The sequence below is a fragment of the Arachis hypogaea genome, chromosome 5 (assembly GCF_003086295.3).
Source record: "Arachis hypogaea cultivar Tifrunner chromosome 5, arahy.Tifrunner.gnm2.J5K5, whole genome shotgun sequence".
NCBI lineage: Eukaryota > Viridiplantae > Streptophyta > Magnoliopsida > Fabales > Fabaceae > Arachis > Arachis hypogaea.
In genome coordinates, this window is record NC_092040.1 from 4,605,400 (window position 1) to 4,623,172 (window position 17,773).

At 33.1% G+C, this 17,773-nt stretch overlaps 4 protein-coding genes across 4 annotated transcripts; 1 reads left to right on the plus strand and 3 right to left on the minus strand.

Annotated features, from left to right (window-relative positions):
• Nucleotides 1-73: 73 nt before the first annotated feature.
• On the minus strand, nucleotides 74-3,302 carry LOC112800329 (3-dehydroquinate synthase, chloroplastic-like). The gene is made up of 8 exons (XM_025842553.2): nucleotides 2,765-3,302; nucleotides 2,133-2,283; nucleotides 1,878-2,045; nucleotides 1,494-1,720; nucleotides 1,060-1,183; nucleotides 738-800; nucleotides 478-621; nucleotides 74-393 (listed from the first exon to the last, which is right to left on the minus strand). The coding sequence occupies exons 1-8, from the start codon at nucleotides 3,079-3,081 to the stop codon at nucleotides 262-264; spliced, it is 1,326 nt and encodes a 441-aa protein (XP_025698338.1). The 5' UTR covers nucleotides 3,082-3,302; the 3' UTR covers nucleotides 74-261.
• A 1,729-nt stretch (nucleotides 3,303-5,031) lies between these two features.
• On the minus strand, nucleotides 5,032-7,424 carry LOC112803168 (protein GAMETE EXPRESSED 1-like). Its single transcript, XM_029298658.1, has 6 exons — nucleotides 6,916-7,424; nucleotides 6,131-6,718; nucleotides 5,932-6,058; nucleotides 5,632-5,818; nucleotides 5,377-5,524; nucleotides 5,032-5,290 (listed from the first exon to the last, which is right to left on the minus strand). Exons 1-6 carry the CDS (start codon nucleotides 7,422-7,424, stop codon nucleotides 5,032-5,034), a joined length of 1,818 nt encoding a protein of 605 aa, XP_029154491.1.
• A 2,000-nt stretch (nucleotides 7,425-9,424) lies between these two features.
• Nucleotides 9,425-11,148, plus strand: LOC112800330 (L10-interacting MYB domain-containing protein-like). The gene is made up of 3 exons (XM_025842554.3): nucleotides 9,425-9,573; nucleotides 10,070-10,423; nucleotides 10,491-11,148. Exons 2-3 carry the CDS (start codon nucleotides 10,070-10,072, stop codon nucleotides 11,040-11,042), a joined length of 906 nt encoding a protein of 301 aa, XP_025698339.1. The 5' UTR covers nucleotides 9,425-9,573; the 3' UTR covers nucleotides 11,043-11,148.
• A 33-nt stretch (nucleotides 11,149-11,181) lies between these two features.
• On the minus strand, nucleotides 11,182-15,306 carry LOC112800327 (protein ALTERED PHOSPHATE STARVATION RESPONSE 1-like). Its single transcript, XM_025842552.3, has 4 exons — nucleotides 14,147-15,306; nucleotides 13,769-13,980; nucleotides 13,159-13,382; nucleotides 11,182-12,397 (listed from the first exon to the last, which is right to left on the minus strand). The coding sequence occupies exons 1-4, from the start codon at nucleotides 14,886-14,888 to the stop codon at nucleotides 11,614-11,616; spliced, it is 1,962 nt and encodes a 653-aa protein (XP_025698337.1). The 5' UTR covers nucleotides 14,889-15,306; the 3' UTR covers nucleotides 11,182-11,613.
• Between the last annotated feature and the right edge of the window lie 2,467 nt (nucleotides 15,307-17,773).

A 17,773-nucleotide genomic window follows, 5' to 3' on the forward strand; every position in this document is an offset into this window, starting at 1 on the left:
AGTAACCATCTTTAGTCTTCAAGTCACCGTGTTCTGGAGCACATTTCAGCAAAGTTGTTAGCAACGAAAAATATGGGAATAATATGAGCTCTGCCCAGATAATAATTATTGACCAAGCCTCGATTTTTTAATGTAATACACTCTTGCTTGTATAATGGTAGTACAAAGTGTGACATAGCGAGAACACAGGAAAAAATACACGAGACTATCATGAGATACAAGCATCATTAAAAAGAATTGCAAATATATCATAACCCAAAATCAGGATTTACAGAATGCATGAAGAGTATCATCTAGTGCCTTTCTATCATAGTCCCCAGTGAAGACACAATTGCCCAGAGGACCCTTCAGAAGGATAAGTCTTAGCAACCCATCTGCTACCTTCTTATCAACCTGTCAAACCAAAACGAATCAACCATTGAACAAAACAAAAGAAAATCAAGCATGGAAAGAGTGGTAAAGTGTCGAGACCCTTACCGCCATCACAGATTTGAACATGTCCACCGTCATGATTTCAGGAGGTGTAGTAGGTAACTTAGCCTGTTTTAAAATGTCTCCAACTCGTTTCACAATCGAATCATCAATCCAACCTAAGCGATATGACATGTCAACAGCCATTACCTGTATACATAGACATACAATTTCCATTCACTATGAGAAAAAGTGGGCAAGAATAAAAACACAAATGTTCCTATTAAGGGTTCTATTTGAACTTTGAAAAATAAAGAATAAAATACCGTGCCAGCTGCAACAGCCTCTCCATGAAGCCACTGCCCATAGCCAACTCCAGTTTCTATTGCCTTTAGTGGCGCAAGAAAGAGAAAAAAAAGTTAGGAAATTACAGAAGAATATTCTTGACAACCTTCAGTACTAATTTTTTTTCAAACAATCCATGTTTTCCATATTTCTATTTACTCAATTTCAATTCTGATTACATTATCAGTTTTATACTTGCTCGAGAAGAAATATGCATTTATATCCTCAGTTATACAATTTTTCAGGATATCACATAGAATAATACAATACAATACAATAACCAGTAAAAAGAAAATCACTCACATGACCAAATGTATGACCCAGGTTTAATGTTGCTCTCATTCCACTTTCCTTCTCATCTAAGGAGACAACCTCAGCCTTGTTTTCACATGATCGCTTTATAGCATATGCCAGTGCCGCAGGATCTCTGTAAATGCAAGCACTAAATTGTTAGGAATGGAAGAATAGAAAACCACTACAGAAGAAACTGCACAACGTTGTGATGAAAAGTAAAAAGAAGACAAAGCGAAAAGCATGTGAAATGCAATAAGCAATGAGAAATTGTAAAATACAAACTCGAGAGTTGTGACACATTTTTTCCCTTCCCGCAAACAGCACATTTTCATATCACTTCCATGGTTCCACCAATAATATTATGACCCATGAGATGCTTCACCTCTTCTTACAAACTTCATATGCAGGATTGTTAAAGTACAGTACAGTACTTAAAAGTTTACCTTGCCATTAATGCCTGCATATTTTTCTCTTGCCACTCAAAAAATTCTGCATCCCTAATAAGCCCATACTTTATAACCTCTGCAAAACCTGATGCTAGCTCCCTATCTGGCAACGTATTCAATGTGTCTGTGTCAATAAGCACACATTGGGGTTGGTAAAAAGCACCAATTAGATTCTTTCCAAGACGATGATTTATCCCAGTTTTACCACCAACTGATGAATCAACCTGAGAAAAAAAAATACACAATCTAATGAATAGTGAAGAACAGTAACTTAGGAATTGGAAATCAGAACTATTACCATTAGATGGAGCAGCAGCAAAATCAATAGAGAATTAAAGAAAATCAAGAAAGGTGTGAGGGGGACAGAGAGAAGCAAAAGACCTGAGCCATAACAGTGGTAGGAATCTGAATAAAATTAACACCCCGTAGAAAGGATGCAGCAGCATAGCCACACATGTCTCCAATCACACCTCCTCCAAGGGCAACAAATGTACTGCGTCGGTCCAACCGTGACTCGATGGCCTTGTCAAAGACTTTCATAAGCGTATCCTATCAGTTGAATATGCAATCACCATTTACACAATTTCCCACGGGAGCCAATAAACACAAAAGTCAACTTTAACGAGAAAGACCTACCATGTCCTTGTACTGCTCGCCATCCGGCAAAATTACACTCTCGACTGAAACGTTTGGGTTTCCCTTTGTTAAAGCATCAATGACCTTGTCTAGATACAATGGTGCAACCGTGTTATTAGTGACCACAAGAACCCTCTTTCCATGGACATGCCTATCACACAACAACAAACTAGTAAGAACAGAGCACTTCAGAATAATATAAAATGAAATATAATCCCCCATCTGAATGGCAAGTTTGAGTTCTCAATCATATTTTTAGGTATGGGATAACACACTACATAATTAATTTGAGAACGGAGAAACCGGATATCAAATAATAATTAAATATACACTACAACAATACATCAATCAAAGGCATCCAAGTGTCCTATTGTGACACTAGCACAACCCTGATCAATACAATTATATGATTGCGATGAAGCATGGTTGACTGATATAAACTAATAATATGAATATCTTCCTTTTGTGCACAATTTTGGTCCATTGCAGTGACTTGGAACTTCCAACCAATACCGACATTTACATCATTTGAGCGATCAAGATTCAAAAACACAAATTTGGCAATAATTAAAGACAAGAAAAAAACTGGGGATGCCATAAATGAAAGAAAAGTTTGAATTTGAGAAATTCACCTCTGGAGAAGCTCGGGTTTGTGGAGCAAGGCGGATCCAATATAAATGGGGTAGCTGCGGTTGCCCAAATCGACGTCAACGATGGTGGGTTCATTCTTGGAAGTGACGGGATCCATAACTTGAGCTGAGCTAGCGCAAATCCTTGATTTCGAAAGAGGGACACTTTGACTGTGAGAACATCGTAATCCGAAGTGGGGTGGCACCAAGTTCGGTTTTTGAAGCGAGGAGACACGAGTGGGTAGCTTGGAGGCTGTTGTTGGGGCTGCGTGTTTGGCGGAGAGGGAAAGGGAGAATTGGGTGGCGGTGGAAGAAGCCATTGAAGGTCCTCAGGAGGAGTATGAGGTTGTTGATGATTGTGGGTTGGTGGGTGAAGAAGGTGCGAACATGATGAGTGTGTGAGATTGAAATAACAGAGCCTTTTTGTTTAAGACAAGACGAAGATCGGAAGGGTGTGTGGGACTGTATGGGTAGGTGAGGGACCTGAGTTGGTGAGTTAAAAATTAGACTATCAGTATGATTCTTTAATATAATAAATGATAGATGCATTATATTTTTTTTATCAATTTATCACATAAAATTTAAGAATAGTATTTATAGGTATAATTAACTATTATAGCGTCTCTATTTATAAAAAAATATTAAGTAAATAATAATTTTTGGAGGGAAGCTTCATTTATTTTGATAGAATTAGTAGTAAATAAAAGTTATATGAAAATTCAAAAAATAATGAATGCTTTATTATCTAAAATTACATCGTTTCTATACTCATGTGACAGTAAGTAAAATACACTCACTACTAGGGGTGGAAATAGGCCAGACCAGACCAGGCTTTGCTTTTAACAGGCCTGGCCTGTCATACAGTTGATTGGTCTGAGCCTGGCTTGCAGCCTGTTATAGGCTCTTTATAAAGTACTAGGTCTGGCCTGGCTTGAAGCCTGTTAAAAGGCCTGATAAGTTTTTTTTACAAAAATAAAAATATTATTTAAAAAATTATTTTTTAATAAAAATAGTTATATGTAATATGTCATATATTTAATATTTATAAAAAATTTTAGACTTTTAACATATTTAAAATATACAAAAATATTTATAATAAAATATAATAAAATTAAAATATCTCATAATTTTATTAATAATAAATAATTATTTATATATTTAATTATATTTTAACAGGCCCAGGCCGGCCTGACAGGCCTATAAGACTAATTAGTGAGCCTGGACCTGGCCTATTAATGTATTAAGGCTTTTAGAAGAGCTTGGGCCTGAGCCTGTACCTATTTTATAATAGGCCAGGCCAGGCTAGGCCAAACACAGGCCAGGCTGCAAGCCCCTGGCAGGCCGCCTGGCCTTTTTTCACTCCTACTCACCACTATAGATAACAAAATACATGGACAACTCTATTTCGTTTCGCACTATCTATTGACGGAATGACATATATGTCAGTCATGTCTACTATTTGCTATGGTACAGGACCTAATAAGTTTTTTTTTCAAAGACTAATTAGTCCGAAGTCGAAACCCTTGAAGACACAATTGTCACTTTATTTTAAAAACTAATTTGTCACAAACTTGAATATTTAAGAGTTTATTGTTGACCAATAAATTGTTGTATGAACAAGATGAGATTCGAATTCTAGACAAAAGAGTAACTATTCATGCTATAATAGTTTCCTTGAAAAAATAGTTAGACAATTTAACAAAGATGATTATTTATACAAAAAGATATGATTACATGAAAATGATAACCGAAAACTATTAGACCAATCAACATATTTGATTAAACTACTTAATATAATTAATATCATATTAATATTTTAACGGTTGTTTTCAAAGAAAAATACTAAAAAACTTGTTTTTAGCTATTACTTACCTATCAACTCAATTCTTTTAGTATAATTTTTTTAGTCTAATAATTCAACAACATATTTTATCTTATACTTTTAAATATTAAAGACTAAATAATAACAAAAAATAATAAATTTTGATGATCCTCTAAGATTCCTCATCTTCGAATACTAACAATTTCATATGAGTAGTGCATTTTAATATACTTGGTTTTTAAGTTTTTACCTTTCACGGTGAAAAAACTAGTAATCAACTTAAACTTGTTTATACTTTTATGTACATAACTCTAAAATCTAAATCATAGAATGTATACATGTATTTCTGCATCAAATTCAAGTCTTATACATATAGATAGATAATTCTTGAATGATGAAGTTCTACAATTCTTAATACAAACTAGCAATGCTTGTGGATCAAATTCAATCAAGGTGAGCGACTGTGACTGCGTCGACGGAGATTATATCTCATATCTGAAGAAGATGTGATTGAATACTCTCCAATTTGTTCTGGAATTGTATAGCTAGGATCATGAAGACAATCATCATCATCTGATAAATCAGTGTTTATCCACTGAAGCCAATTTATATCACTGTCTTCATCCAACAACTCTTTTTGCATTTGCATGCCGTTAACCTTTTCAACCAGAGTTAGTAGCAACTCATGGTTCAATTTTTCATAATCCCTACAAAATTTAATCTTCATAGGGTTATTGGATCAAGATTAGTCTTGTATAAATACCCAACATTGTTCTTTGTAAATATTAATCACCTGTATGTGAAAACTGCATATAGAAGTTGTATTACAGCAACTGCCATGAAGAATGATCTAACCATATTCACAATCAAGGTTTGTTGCTCAATGTTATCATAAGCAAATCGAAAAATGGATATTTCAATGAAGAATGTGCCACAAAGTCCTGAAATTAACCAATCACATTCACATTTAGCCAAGAACTTAGAATCAATCAATTAAATTTCTAGAGTCTAGACTAGAAAAACACATAACTAAGGCTTGATTACATACCTATGTATAACCGTGGCCTAACATTGTATGTTTGTTTTGTACTAGTTAACAAATAGATGACGAAGCTCGACATGGAATAGACGAAGAAAGCCTTGATTCCTCGCGATTCAAGCAACATTGCATTGTGCAGAGCAAAAAGCTTGTCTAAAGCCAGAAACATGCTTGCTTGCTTTGATTCAAAAGATTCCTGCAGAATAAAAAAATTGAGAACTTTAGATGAAAAAGTAAATATGAACATTGATACAAGGAATGGGAATAAACTACATAGTTTCTATATTCTAACTCTAAGAATTTGCAAACCTGAGCAGCCAATATTGTTTTAGAATTTTCCATTAAATGATCATGAAGTCCTTGAATCTGCTTCTGCCTCTGAATCAACTCTTCATGTTGCTTATGTCCATATTCAGCAAAGTGCTCTAAAGATTTTCTGCAGTATGATAAACAAAGTAAGTATAGTTTCCAAAAATGTCCTTGAATTCACATTTGAAAACTTATCTACCTGCTCTCTTCCATTGCTTTCGATTGAAACTCTGATAGAGAATTTAGACTCTTCAATGCCATGGATTGTCCATCTAGAACTAATTGTTGTTTATCTAAGGATTCTCCAGCCATATTCCCAATATCTTCAGCTTTTTCTTGTAAGATTGTCATCTTTGTTGACATAGCATCTCCAAGTTTTATAACCTCTCTCTCAATTTCAATGGCATCATCCCTTAACTTGTTTATTTCTTGCCCCAAATGAATGTAAGAGTCCTTGATCATTGCCACCCCATCTTCCAAATTCCTCTTCATACCTTCTTGTCCCTCCTTCAATTGTAATTGTGATGCTGAAATTTTCTTGGTTTGCTCATAAACACTTTCTGAATGCCTCAATACAGTATCTACATGATTCTCCAAACTTTTAGCAGTGTGAGCAACTTGTTGAGTATAAACATCAATTGAATTTAGGGAATCATGAATTTGGTTTGAACTTTGTAAAAGACGTTCTGATTTTTCATCCATGCTATCTAACTTATCCTCCACATACTGTGCTGAACTTTTCAGTTCCGTCACAAGCCTTTCAGTTTCATGCTTAAATGCATAAGCCCTAAAGAAACAAGGGGGGTACAAAACATTGGTTAACTATCACTCAATATTTTTCATCAATTCAAAAACTAGAGATATTAGATACAATGATAAAGTCTCAAGCTTTCTATCTTATCACTATTTTATTATATTTGGATTAAGATCATGAGACACTAACAAAAACAGTAAAAAAAATATAGGACAAATTGATAATGTAACCAAGATATTGTATGAGAAATTGCACTTAACTGTAACTGATGACAAATGGAATTTGTTTCCAAGTAAAATTCAAGGTAAACCTTATGAGCAAGATCATCCAAGTTTCTTAGACATTTAGCCATTGGAGATTTTGGATGACATTTGTCAAAGGGTGTTCTACCAGAGTCCCTTTGAAAGCAGTCACTAAGATGCCATGCAAGTCTTGACCTTTTCTCATTGTCAGCAAGAATCTCAGAACACCCTGCAAAGAGATGCTGATAAGCATTTAGCCAACATGAGTTAGAGTCAACCATTTTGTTCTTTGCATTCTCTACCAACTTCACTCCTTTGCTGTCATGGAAGCCTTCCATGGAGAACTCAGCAACAGAACCTATAGTAGTGCTGCCTTTGTTGGGAAAAGTTTCTTCTTTACTAAATGATGCTGATGATGATGAAAACCAACCCCATGACTCACATCCTAATGAGAAAGAGAGCAAACTAAAGAGTAGAAGATGGTAGCAATTATCCATTAAAGAATTTTATTGGTGTGATCATCATCATCATCATCATGGTTGATCGTGATATATTATGAATGGAGAGTCACGTTGGTTTGCAAAACAGTGCAAAGGTTTGTGCCTTTTCATGAATCCATGTAACTGGAAAATGGAGGGGAAAAGAAATCACCGCAATATATCAACAAATTAAATTCTCATGAATAAATATATGAATTTCTCGTGAATATTTTCATAGAAAATGTTATTTGCACGCCAAACTGTAATTTAAATTTCATGTTATAAATGTTATAAATGTATATATTGTTTAACTCATTTTAATGTATATTTTATATTTTAATATATATTTTATATAAGTAGTTGATTTTGATTTAAATTTTTTTATTAATTATTTTACTTTTTATATTTACAATAAATATTGAATGTAAAAAAAAAATAATATTAAATATTATCTATTTTATTTATTTAGAGTTATAATTAAATTTGATATAATTATAGTAAGTATCTAGAATTAATAATAACATGATATAATTTTAAGTTATATAATATAATAAAAAAATATAACAATTTATGTATGCTTCTTATATAGTAATAATATTATATATATATATATATATATATTTATATATCTCCTCTTTTAGCTCTTTCCTAAAAATATTGGCATATAATTAATGTCGATAACATATATATTGAGTAAGTATCTCTATTGAATCAATCATAAAGGTTAATAAAATATAATGGCATAAATTTCACCTAATTATAACAAGTATCTCCATTGAAAATATTTACTAATTATTATCCTGTATAATTAGTATATATATATATATATATAAGAATTAGTAGTGAATTATTACAATTATTTATCATCTAGAAAATTCGTACTCCGGACATAGAACTTCTTCTATTTATTATTTTTCATACCTAAGGGATACAAACTACGATTCTATCAACAGTATTACCTATGGTAGATTATGTAATGAAATAATTTAAAAAATAAAAGCAAGAATTATAAGGTTATGGAAAGTCACATCCAAATTTGACAAGAACAAGACGACTTATATAGAAATGGTTCTCATAAGGTAAGTTGATTATTTTTTATGATTTTTTCAAGTGATGCTAGGTCCATTTTATAAATATTTTTTGTTCATATTTTAACTTTATTTGATAAGTAAACCTTGCACGAATCAAAGACAGTGCGATTTTATAGATTTATAAGTGTGTGCTAATAGCCTTTATATTTAATTTGTTTTATAGTATGATAATAGCCAATATATTTGTTGGTAGATTTAACTATTACTATATTATTTATGATCACATTCAATATATATGTCGGATTTATTGAAAAAAAGTAGATTATTAAAACCGATTAATAACTATTGTAGAGTTAATTTAATTAACACTAGATTAAAAAAACAAACAATACATAACATATTACCTTTTTTATTAATCAAATTATTATAATTTAAATTAATTTTAAAAAAATAATTTAAAATTATAATTTCAATCTTATCACGTGTATGGCATGGGTAATTACACTTGTTTAGATGATTTATGAGTTTCAAAATTAATATAAAAATTAAACAAAAATAATTTATGAACATGAAAGATAAATTATTATTATTATATATGGAAGGATATATCTAAATTTTATGAATGAAATACAGATATGGAAATATAATATAGATGAAGTTGTCTATTACCACTTTTCAATTATGGTTTTGATTTTGATATATTGGTTGTTGAATTCATTTTTAGAATTCAGAAATATTATCACTTATTTTAGTTTTAATGTAAAAATTTACGTATAATTCTTTTTAATATGAAGTTAATAATAAAAAATTATTAGATGATTTAATAAATTTAATTAAATTATTATTTAACAATTTTTAATTATAAATTTGATATGAGAATAATTGTAAGTGAATTTTTATCTAATCTTAATTGTATCATCCAAATTTAATTTTAATTAAATTATTTTAATATGATAATTTAATTTCATTTATATGTTTTAAGAAATCATCATTAAAGAAATTTACTTTGCCCAAGTGGCTTGTTTGGAGTTTCCCTTCTTCGCAAACGGGTTTTGTTTTTGTTTTCCATGATTCTCAGCGCGTCCTCCATTGTTGTAATCTCATCGTAATGGGAAGATCGCGGGTTTCTCTCTAAGGTAATTTTACTTTCTTCCCTCTGCTTTAGGGTTTTCAATAGGAAAAAAAGAAACATTTTTTCTTAAATTATTTTATTTGAAATCATGATTCTATCAGAATATAATGCGTGACTCGATATGCATTTGCTACCCTTGCTTCTGAATGGTGTAAAGTTTCTGGCTTTTCCCCATTTCATGTTGTCTGCTATGCTTGCCTAGTGAATTGGCATGTTTGAATTGTTTGCAACTTTTGGCTGATCAATCACTTTTATGTATTGGAGACTGGAGAGTTCTTGACTTCATATACAGGAATTATCATCAGTTATAACTAGGTTACTTAAAAAAAAGTGGAGCATTTGGCCTTTTTCATTGATTTCAAGGTGTCAATGAATTATGGCAATGGAATTTAGGTTTTGAAATATTTGTTATTGTCTTGCATTCTTTCAGTTATTGATAAACATAGGTTCATTATTCATAGTCTTGTTATTGACATTCTCTTGCATGTGTGTGACTGTAGATGGCAGGTCATGTTACCAGATCAAAAAGACTGGAGGCTCAGCAGCAGGAACAGTCGAGGGCAAGGTGGACGACGCCACTCACCAAGATACTTGCAGAGCTGATGGTTGATCAAGTACAAAAAGGGAACAAACACAACAACTTATTCAACAAGAAAGCATGGAAATATATTTGTGATGGATTTTACAACAAAACAGGCTTGAAATGGGACAAGGAACAACTCAAGAACAGATATTCAGTGTTGAGGAGGCAGTATTCTACTGTGAAATCCATTCTTGATCAAAGTGATTTTAGTTGGAATGAAGCCACAGGGTCTATAACTGCCAGTGATGAAACTTGGGCTGAATACATCAAGGTGAGTTCCTTACTTATGTTTTCTGTTCTTGATGAAAATATTTTATTCACTGTTTTTGGAATTACAGAAACATGCTGATGCTGAGACACTAAGAACCAGTGGCTGCCCAATCTTCAAAGAACTATGCACAATATTCTCTGAGCCAGCAACTAATGGCAAGCATGAGCTTTTAACTGTATCCGAGGTTGATCATACTCCTAGACCTCTTTGTCCACAGCCCTTGAGGATGCATCAAGAAGAGTCTTTGTCCGGATCACAGGATGAGGATGATGCTAATGATCCTGAAACACCTCAACCTAGCACACCTGCTGCTGCAGCAACTTCCAACCGCAAAAGAGGGCGAAAAGGAATGAACGATGCCATCACAGAAGCAATATTGGAGATGGCTGCAGCTTCAAAGATGAGGGCAACTGCCATAGAGCAATATAATGCTAGATATAGTATGGCTGACTGTATTAAGGACTTGGATTTGATGCAAGGTGTTGATCAACAACTATATTTTGCCGCTTTAGATCTCTTCAGCAAACCTATTTTAAGGGAGATCTTTTTGTCTCTCAAAGACGATAAAAGATTAACATGGTTGCGTAGCAAATGTGCTAATGCATCCAATAGGAAATGACTACTTTGATCACAGCTTAATCCTAGGTGTTACAAAATTATAAACAGTTTGATCACAATATTGCTGATCTTTTAGTGTTAATATATTAAAGTTTGCATGACCAAAATATAGGCAACCATAGTAAAATTGGAGTTGATAATTTGGTCGTCTAATGCATTAATGACAATGCAAGTGAATTTTTTAACTTTTTCTGATTCCAAATAATGCCTCAGCTTAAGAAGCATGTTACATTCACTCAACATAAGCATATCCTAAAAGGAAAGCAAAACCATGGTTACAAACTTTTCCTCCTAATTTCAACATTTATCAAGTATGTGTTATATAAACAGCACAATGTAAACAAACCAAGTGAAATTCTAAGCCGAAGTTCATTCAGCTCCTTTGCCCAGCAAACTTTGCAGCTTCTGCTTCCACTGCTATGAGGATTCAGCACTAAAATGAGTCATACAAAAATACTGAGTGAAATTACATTGCACTCTTTCATTTGCCTTCCCGATAATATTACTAGGTGTAAGTACAATTTATAGATATGTTTTGCAAGGGGATCATCTATACATCCATGTCAATTCTCCTATGGCAATATTCTTTTCAATTCATGTTCCTGTCCAACAGCTTTGGCCTTGTTGTATACAGACTCAAAAACCTCAGTGCACAAATTTGAAAATCCCACAATTCCCTGAAAAACATGGGGGAATGACATCTGCAAGTTGTTCAATGTCATCGCCCGTGTTACGCTCACTGCCTTTTCATGTTTAGTCTTCTCTTCTTCGGCCTTCGCTCTCAAAGATTCCACCTTAGCACGCTTCTGGCTGACGGGGTCCTTGGTCCGCATGGTACCAGAGGACTCTGGCATGGAGTATGGACCATATTTGCACTCAAGAGATCGAAGCTGAACAACCTTCTTCTCGAGCTCTTTGAATGCAGAATCTGACCTCTTCTTTTGTTTATGCTCCTCTGTCTGTTGAACTACAATTGCATGAATAACAGTCAACAAGCTTTTAATTCCTTCGGATGCGACCTTGTCTGGTATGCGATCAACAGCGAGGTTCCATTCTTCACAGAGGGCATATATCTTTGACTCCTCGGTAGTTCTGCTCAGTGGGGTTCGGCCAAACTGGAAAAGGCTGAGCCTTAGCCAGCCTGTGAGGGATTGGATATAATCTCTGTGAGCCTTGAAGAGGTTGCAGAAGGATTGGTGCCATTGCTGTACTTCAACCTCAAGCTGAAGAGTCGACTGCCGATGAATCTCGGAAGTTGGGGTAGTCGATGGTATGGTATTGATGTATTCCAGCTGCTGAACTATGTGCTTTTGAACTTGATGGCATTCATACATGCTCCGCCACATGCACATTAATCTGCCAATGTAGGACACACCAGATTCTGAGTGAGAGTAATAACTCCATAATAATCAAAGGAAAAGAGTAAGATCAAGTTTCTTATATCTATATCTATTTTCTCTGATTCTAAAATCAGATAACAACATGCGAGCATTTTTTTTAACATGGGTAACAATCATCTCAAGAGATCTTATTATCTCATTTGAGAACTAGGTGAAATGGATATTAGAAATTCTATTTAAAATTTTTCCTTAATCAAAATGTTCCACTCTGTAATATAATTTACGTCATTGTGAAATGAATCATCAACCTAATAGGAACAGTGGTACAACATTCTTAATCCTCCAACACACAGTTATTGGCATGGTACTTCTTGTCAAAGTAAAACTAATCAAATAAAATACAAAAATAAATAACATCCCATCTTATCATATACTACATAATGATAAGGGATTTAGAAGCAATATATGCGATGATTTTAAGTTTGATTAAAAAAGAGACAACGGTACACGCAGTACTTATCATGGTCAAGGATGTTGGGAGAAGCACAAAATAAGACTGTATTATTACTGATACTGATCCTAGCAGTTGACTTTTCAACCCTCTCCCCTGACTCCATGAGAATTGAGATAAAGAATTTCAATGGCAACAACATGCAATCTCTTCTCAGTGCTTGATAGTTCTACAAGGCCACGCTAGATTCTACAGACTCAAAATCTAGGGATAAAATTGAAATGGACTCTCAAATATACTAAATCAGAAAAAATGAGAAGACTAACCCTTTGACAAGATCAATGAGTTGAGGGCAGAGCTCTATTTCTCTTAATTTGATGATTTCGGAGGAGGTGGTTTCAATGGCCTGCGAGGCAACTATCATCTGTGATTCTAATTTCTCGACCTCTTTCTTTGTCTTTTCCGTCTTCACATAGTCAGCCCTCTTCAACTCAAACTTCCTTAGCTGTGCTGCCTTCTTCTCATGCTCCATCTTTATTATCTTAGCATTCTGCACACAACAATGTGAAGTTAAATCAACAACAACAAAGTCTTGTCCCACTTTTTGGGGTCGGATACATGAATCAATCGACACCATTGCGTCCCCGGATATTAGGCGGAAATCATCACATAATCAATCAATCTAATATGAAATCAGGACTTACTCTTCAACTGATTTTAGATCTTATTAGAGAGGTTTTTCTGTTATCAATGTTGCCTTTGACACCAAAAAGGGAAATGCACAAAATAGACTAAAGAGAAGTCCTATTGGATGGGCAGACCCACATCAAGTTTATGCTCCAAAAAAGAGAAATCTTCATCATTTTCATCTACTTTTCTTTTTTCCTTTAATTATTTAAACATCCAAAGAAGCTGACTGAAAATCTATTTTCATACCTTAACCTCTTGGTACAATTTCTTCTCCCATGCATATAACCTCTCCACAGTTGAGCAGTGACCACCACTGCCGCCGCCGCCACTGCCAACAGTATTACCCCCAAAACCACCCACAGAAAGAGGATTTTCCTCAGCCAACTTGCCAAATCCATTCAGCTTCGGACTCGAACTCCATGTCAACAGCGACGGCCATCCATAACCATACACTTTACCTAGGATCAAACAAACAAACAGCAAGCACAACAAAATACACCCTTCAAAATTCAGAAAAGTTCATTTTTTTTTTGTTTTAAGAAAAAGACCAACTTGAACAATCAATGCGAATAATAAAAAAGAATAAAAGAAGCCCATTTTTTGTTAAATGCTTGTGATTCTTACTTCCTTTGCTCTGATGAGAAAAACCAGAACTTGGAACTTGAAGCAGCGACGAAACTTGTGAACCAGAATCAGCGGCTCTGAGAAAATACTCATCAAGCTCCTTTATAACTTCAACCAGATCTTTCGTGTTTCTTGAAACCACCATTGCAAGCTCGCTCTGTGTTCCCTTCGAGAACCCACTCACCATCGACGGCGGAGCCGTCACGCTTGCCGCCGCACCACCGCCTCCCCCCGCCATAACCACCACCTCCGACCCCGTCGTGGTGGTTGCCGCCTCCCACTCCTCCTCCGTCGCCGACCTCGAAGACGGCGGCGGCGGCGCCTGTTGCTGCTGATGCATGAACGGCTCCCAGAAATCCCAACCGGAAGTCGGCGGCGGCGGCGGAGGAGGCGGCGGCGGAAGAGGGGATGCAGTCATTGACGTCGTCCAAGTGTCGGAGCTCGGACTCATGGGAGGCGGAGGAGGCGGCATCGGAGCCGGAGCCCGCGGCGGAGGAGAGGGGAGAATAGGCTGAGGGTCCGGCGGAAGGTGGTGGTGAAGATGGTGAAAAACAACGGTTTCAGTTTCGGCGTTTGCGAACTGAAGCAAAGCAGAACCAGTGGCACGAAGCGAACGAATGTACATAACATGCGCAGCGGAAAAAGCGTGTCTTGCTTGAACAAATTGTTTCATGTAACGCTTCCTTGATTTGCAACGTGACACTGTCTCTTCTCTTTCTATCCTCGAATGGCAGCACCCCATCTTCTTCTTCCTCTTCCTTCTTCCCTCAAGAGATCAACTTGCTTCCGCACAAGACTAAAGCTCCTTGCTTTTTCTTTTTTTGCTGTTTAATATAAAAAATGGTATGCAGAAAAGTGTGTCTCAGTGAAGGGTGGTTCTCGTTCTGGAAAAAGTAGCCTCGAAGTGTGGCTCAAAGGCACTTTCTTTTTGGGGTCTAAGCCATTCTTCTTTCACAGTTCAGAGGTAGATATTTTTTTTTACTCTGGTTGAAACCAGTTGAATCTAAACTAGCATAGTGTGTTTAATGGAGCAGAGACAAGAAGAGAAAGGGGAAGGGGGAAGAGGTAAAAGGAGTGGTTGGGAATGGTACTTTTGTTTTTGAGGAGGAGGAAGGAGTAGTAAGTACTAAGCAGTAATAGTAGCAGACAGGGACAATGGAGCTTTGGGCAGAGAGCCTGCTCCATAAAGAGTTAAAGACACTAATTTTATTTTCACTAAGCATCAAAATTAATCCTTAAAAAATTTTAAATTGAATATTTTGATTTTTTTTTTAAATTTACTATTAACAAGTTTTTGTGATAGATTAACTTTTTAAACAAAAATAATTTATTTTATAATAATATTTATTAAAAATTAAGTTGATTTATATTTTAAAAATATAATAATATAAATTCTTTAAAACTTTTGATGTATTAAAAATATAAAAATTGTATTTTAATAATTTTTAATAAAATATTTTTTTATTATGTTCTTAATTTATATTTTTAAAACACAAATTAGTAAAATTTAAAATTAAATTATTTTACAATAAAATTTATTATAAATTTATTTGTCTAATATGTATATCAAACATTTTATTATAAGGAATAAAAAATTAAATTATCTCGTAAAAGTAATTCTCAATTATTTTTAAAAAAATATATAATTTATTAACGATAAAAATTTTTTATACAAAATTTATTAGAGATTAATTTAGATATATACTGTTTTATTTTGGTTTTAGAGGATAATGTTAACCAAAGTGTTTAGTACTTTAGTGAGAGACGAGTATGGAAAAAAATGGATATATCAGCCATAAATATTTTTGTTGTATTAAATAACAAGAAATATAGTAAATTGAAATATATTGGAGACTAAATATTTAAATTTATTTTTAAAAATTTTAAATTGGATAAATATTTATTGTTTAGAAGCTTTTGAGATAAGTTAATTTTTTATAAAAGGAAATTATTTATTTTATAATAATATCTTTTAAAAAATTTAATTATTTTGAAATAAAATTTATTGAGAATTTTATTTAATATATTTATTAAAAATAAAAACTATTTTATTTGACAAAAATAATTTTTAAAATAATAAAAAAAATTATTAAAAAGTCTAGTAAAAAAAATGCAAGAAATATATATATTTTTCTCCCACTTTGCTATTATAAATGTTAAAATTCAGTGTACATAACATGAAAGAACATGCATGGTGAGTATAATTTCTTAAGTTTTAATTTTTAGGAGCGTCATATATATGCAGTAATAACCATCAAAAAGTGAATTTAAATAGAATTAAGAATTATTCATCAAAAATAGAATCAGAATTAGGTGTTAATTTGCAACAGAGGAATACTCAAAGGTTTATGATCATTGATCTAGATAATTTTTCAATATTTTAAAAAATATCCTTTTAAATATTAAATAAAATTAAAATGAGCTTAATTATTGTTTTAAGAACAACATCCTCCCTCATAAGTCATAAGGTAGACCATTTTCTTTCCTATTATAATTGATAGCTAGATATTTGACAAGAAGTATTAGAGTAATATATATTTTAATAAATTTAACCTTTCATAATTCATACTATGATTATTAAATTTTTGTACATCTCTCGGTAGTGTCTTTACTGCTATATTTAAAGGAGAGATTAAGATGGAGAGATAAAAACAAAATACAGAAATAAAAAATTAAAATTAAATTAAATTTTATATTATATTTAATATAAAATATATAAAATTAAGTTATATCTTAATATTATATTTGATTTAAAATAAATATAAATATAAAATAAAAATATTTATTAAAATATTTTTAATTATTAAAAAAATATTGTTAAAATTTTAATTTTTATTTTTAGAATTTTTAATTTTTTATATTTTTATTTTTTGAAAATATTAAAAAAATTAAAATTTTGTATTTAATAATTAAAATTTTATTTTCAATCTCAAATTACTAAATACAATATTAAATTTTAATATCTTCTAATTTTTAAAACAAACATTACCTCCATGCCTCTCATAAATTTAATAACAAGAAGAGTTAAAAACTCATGAAAAGCATCGTGGTCGGATTGAGTCTGGACAGTGAGTCAGTGATACACTTCAATCTAATTGATCTACGGAAGACAGATTTAGTTTAGCTAATTACTTCGGAGTAATATGTGAAGTTTCAGTAAAATTTTATTTTCATCTTTCTTAAAATTCAGCCTTTTCGGTCTTTGTAGAGGAAGGAATATATGTATGTATTAATAAAATAATACAAGAAAAACGTCGAGAATCATCGAATTTAACGTCAACGATTACCAGCGAATTTTGTATTGGATACAAAATAGATTACATTTCTTAAAAATGTTTACCGTCAAATTTTATATTCTGATGCTAAATCCAACGGTAATTAATGACGCGAAATATGATATTATTGGCGCCATAATTACCGGTGAAATTTATCGTCGGATTTTGCTGACAGTAAATCGATTTAATAAAACGCTGTGTTTCACCAATTTACCGTCGGATTAAACTGGTTTAAAATTCAAATGCGAACCCTCTCCTTCACTTGTCCTCTCTCTCTCTCTCTCTCTCTCTCTTTCTCTCTCTCTCTCTCTCTCTCTCTCTCTCCTCGTGCTCCGCCATCGGAGGAGGTGCT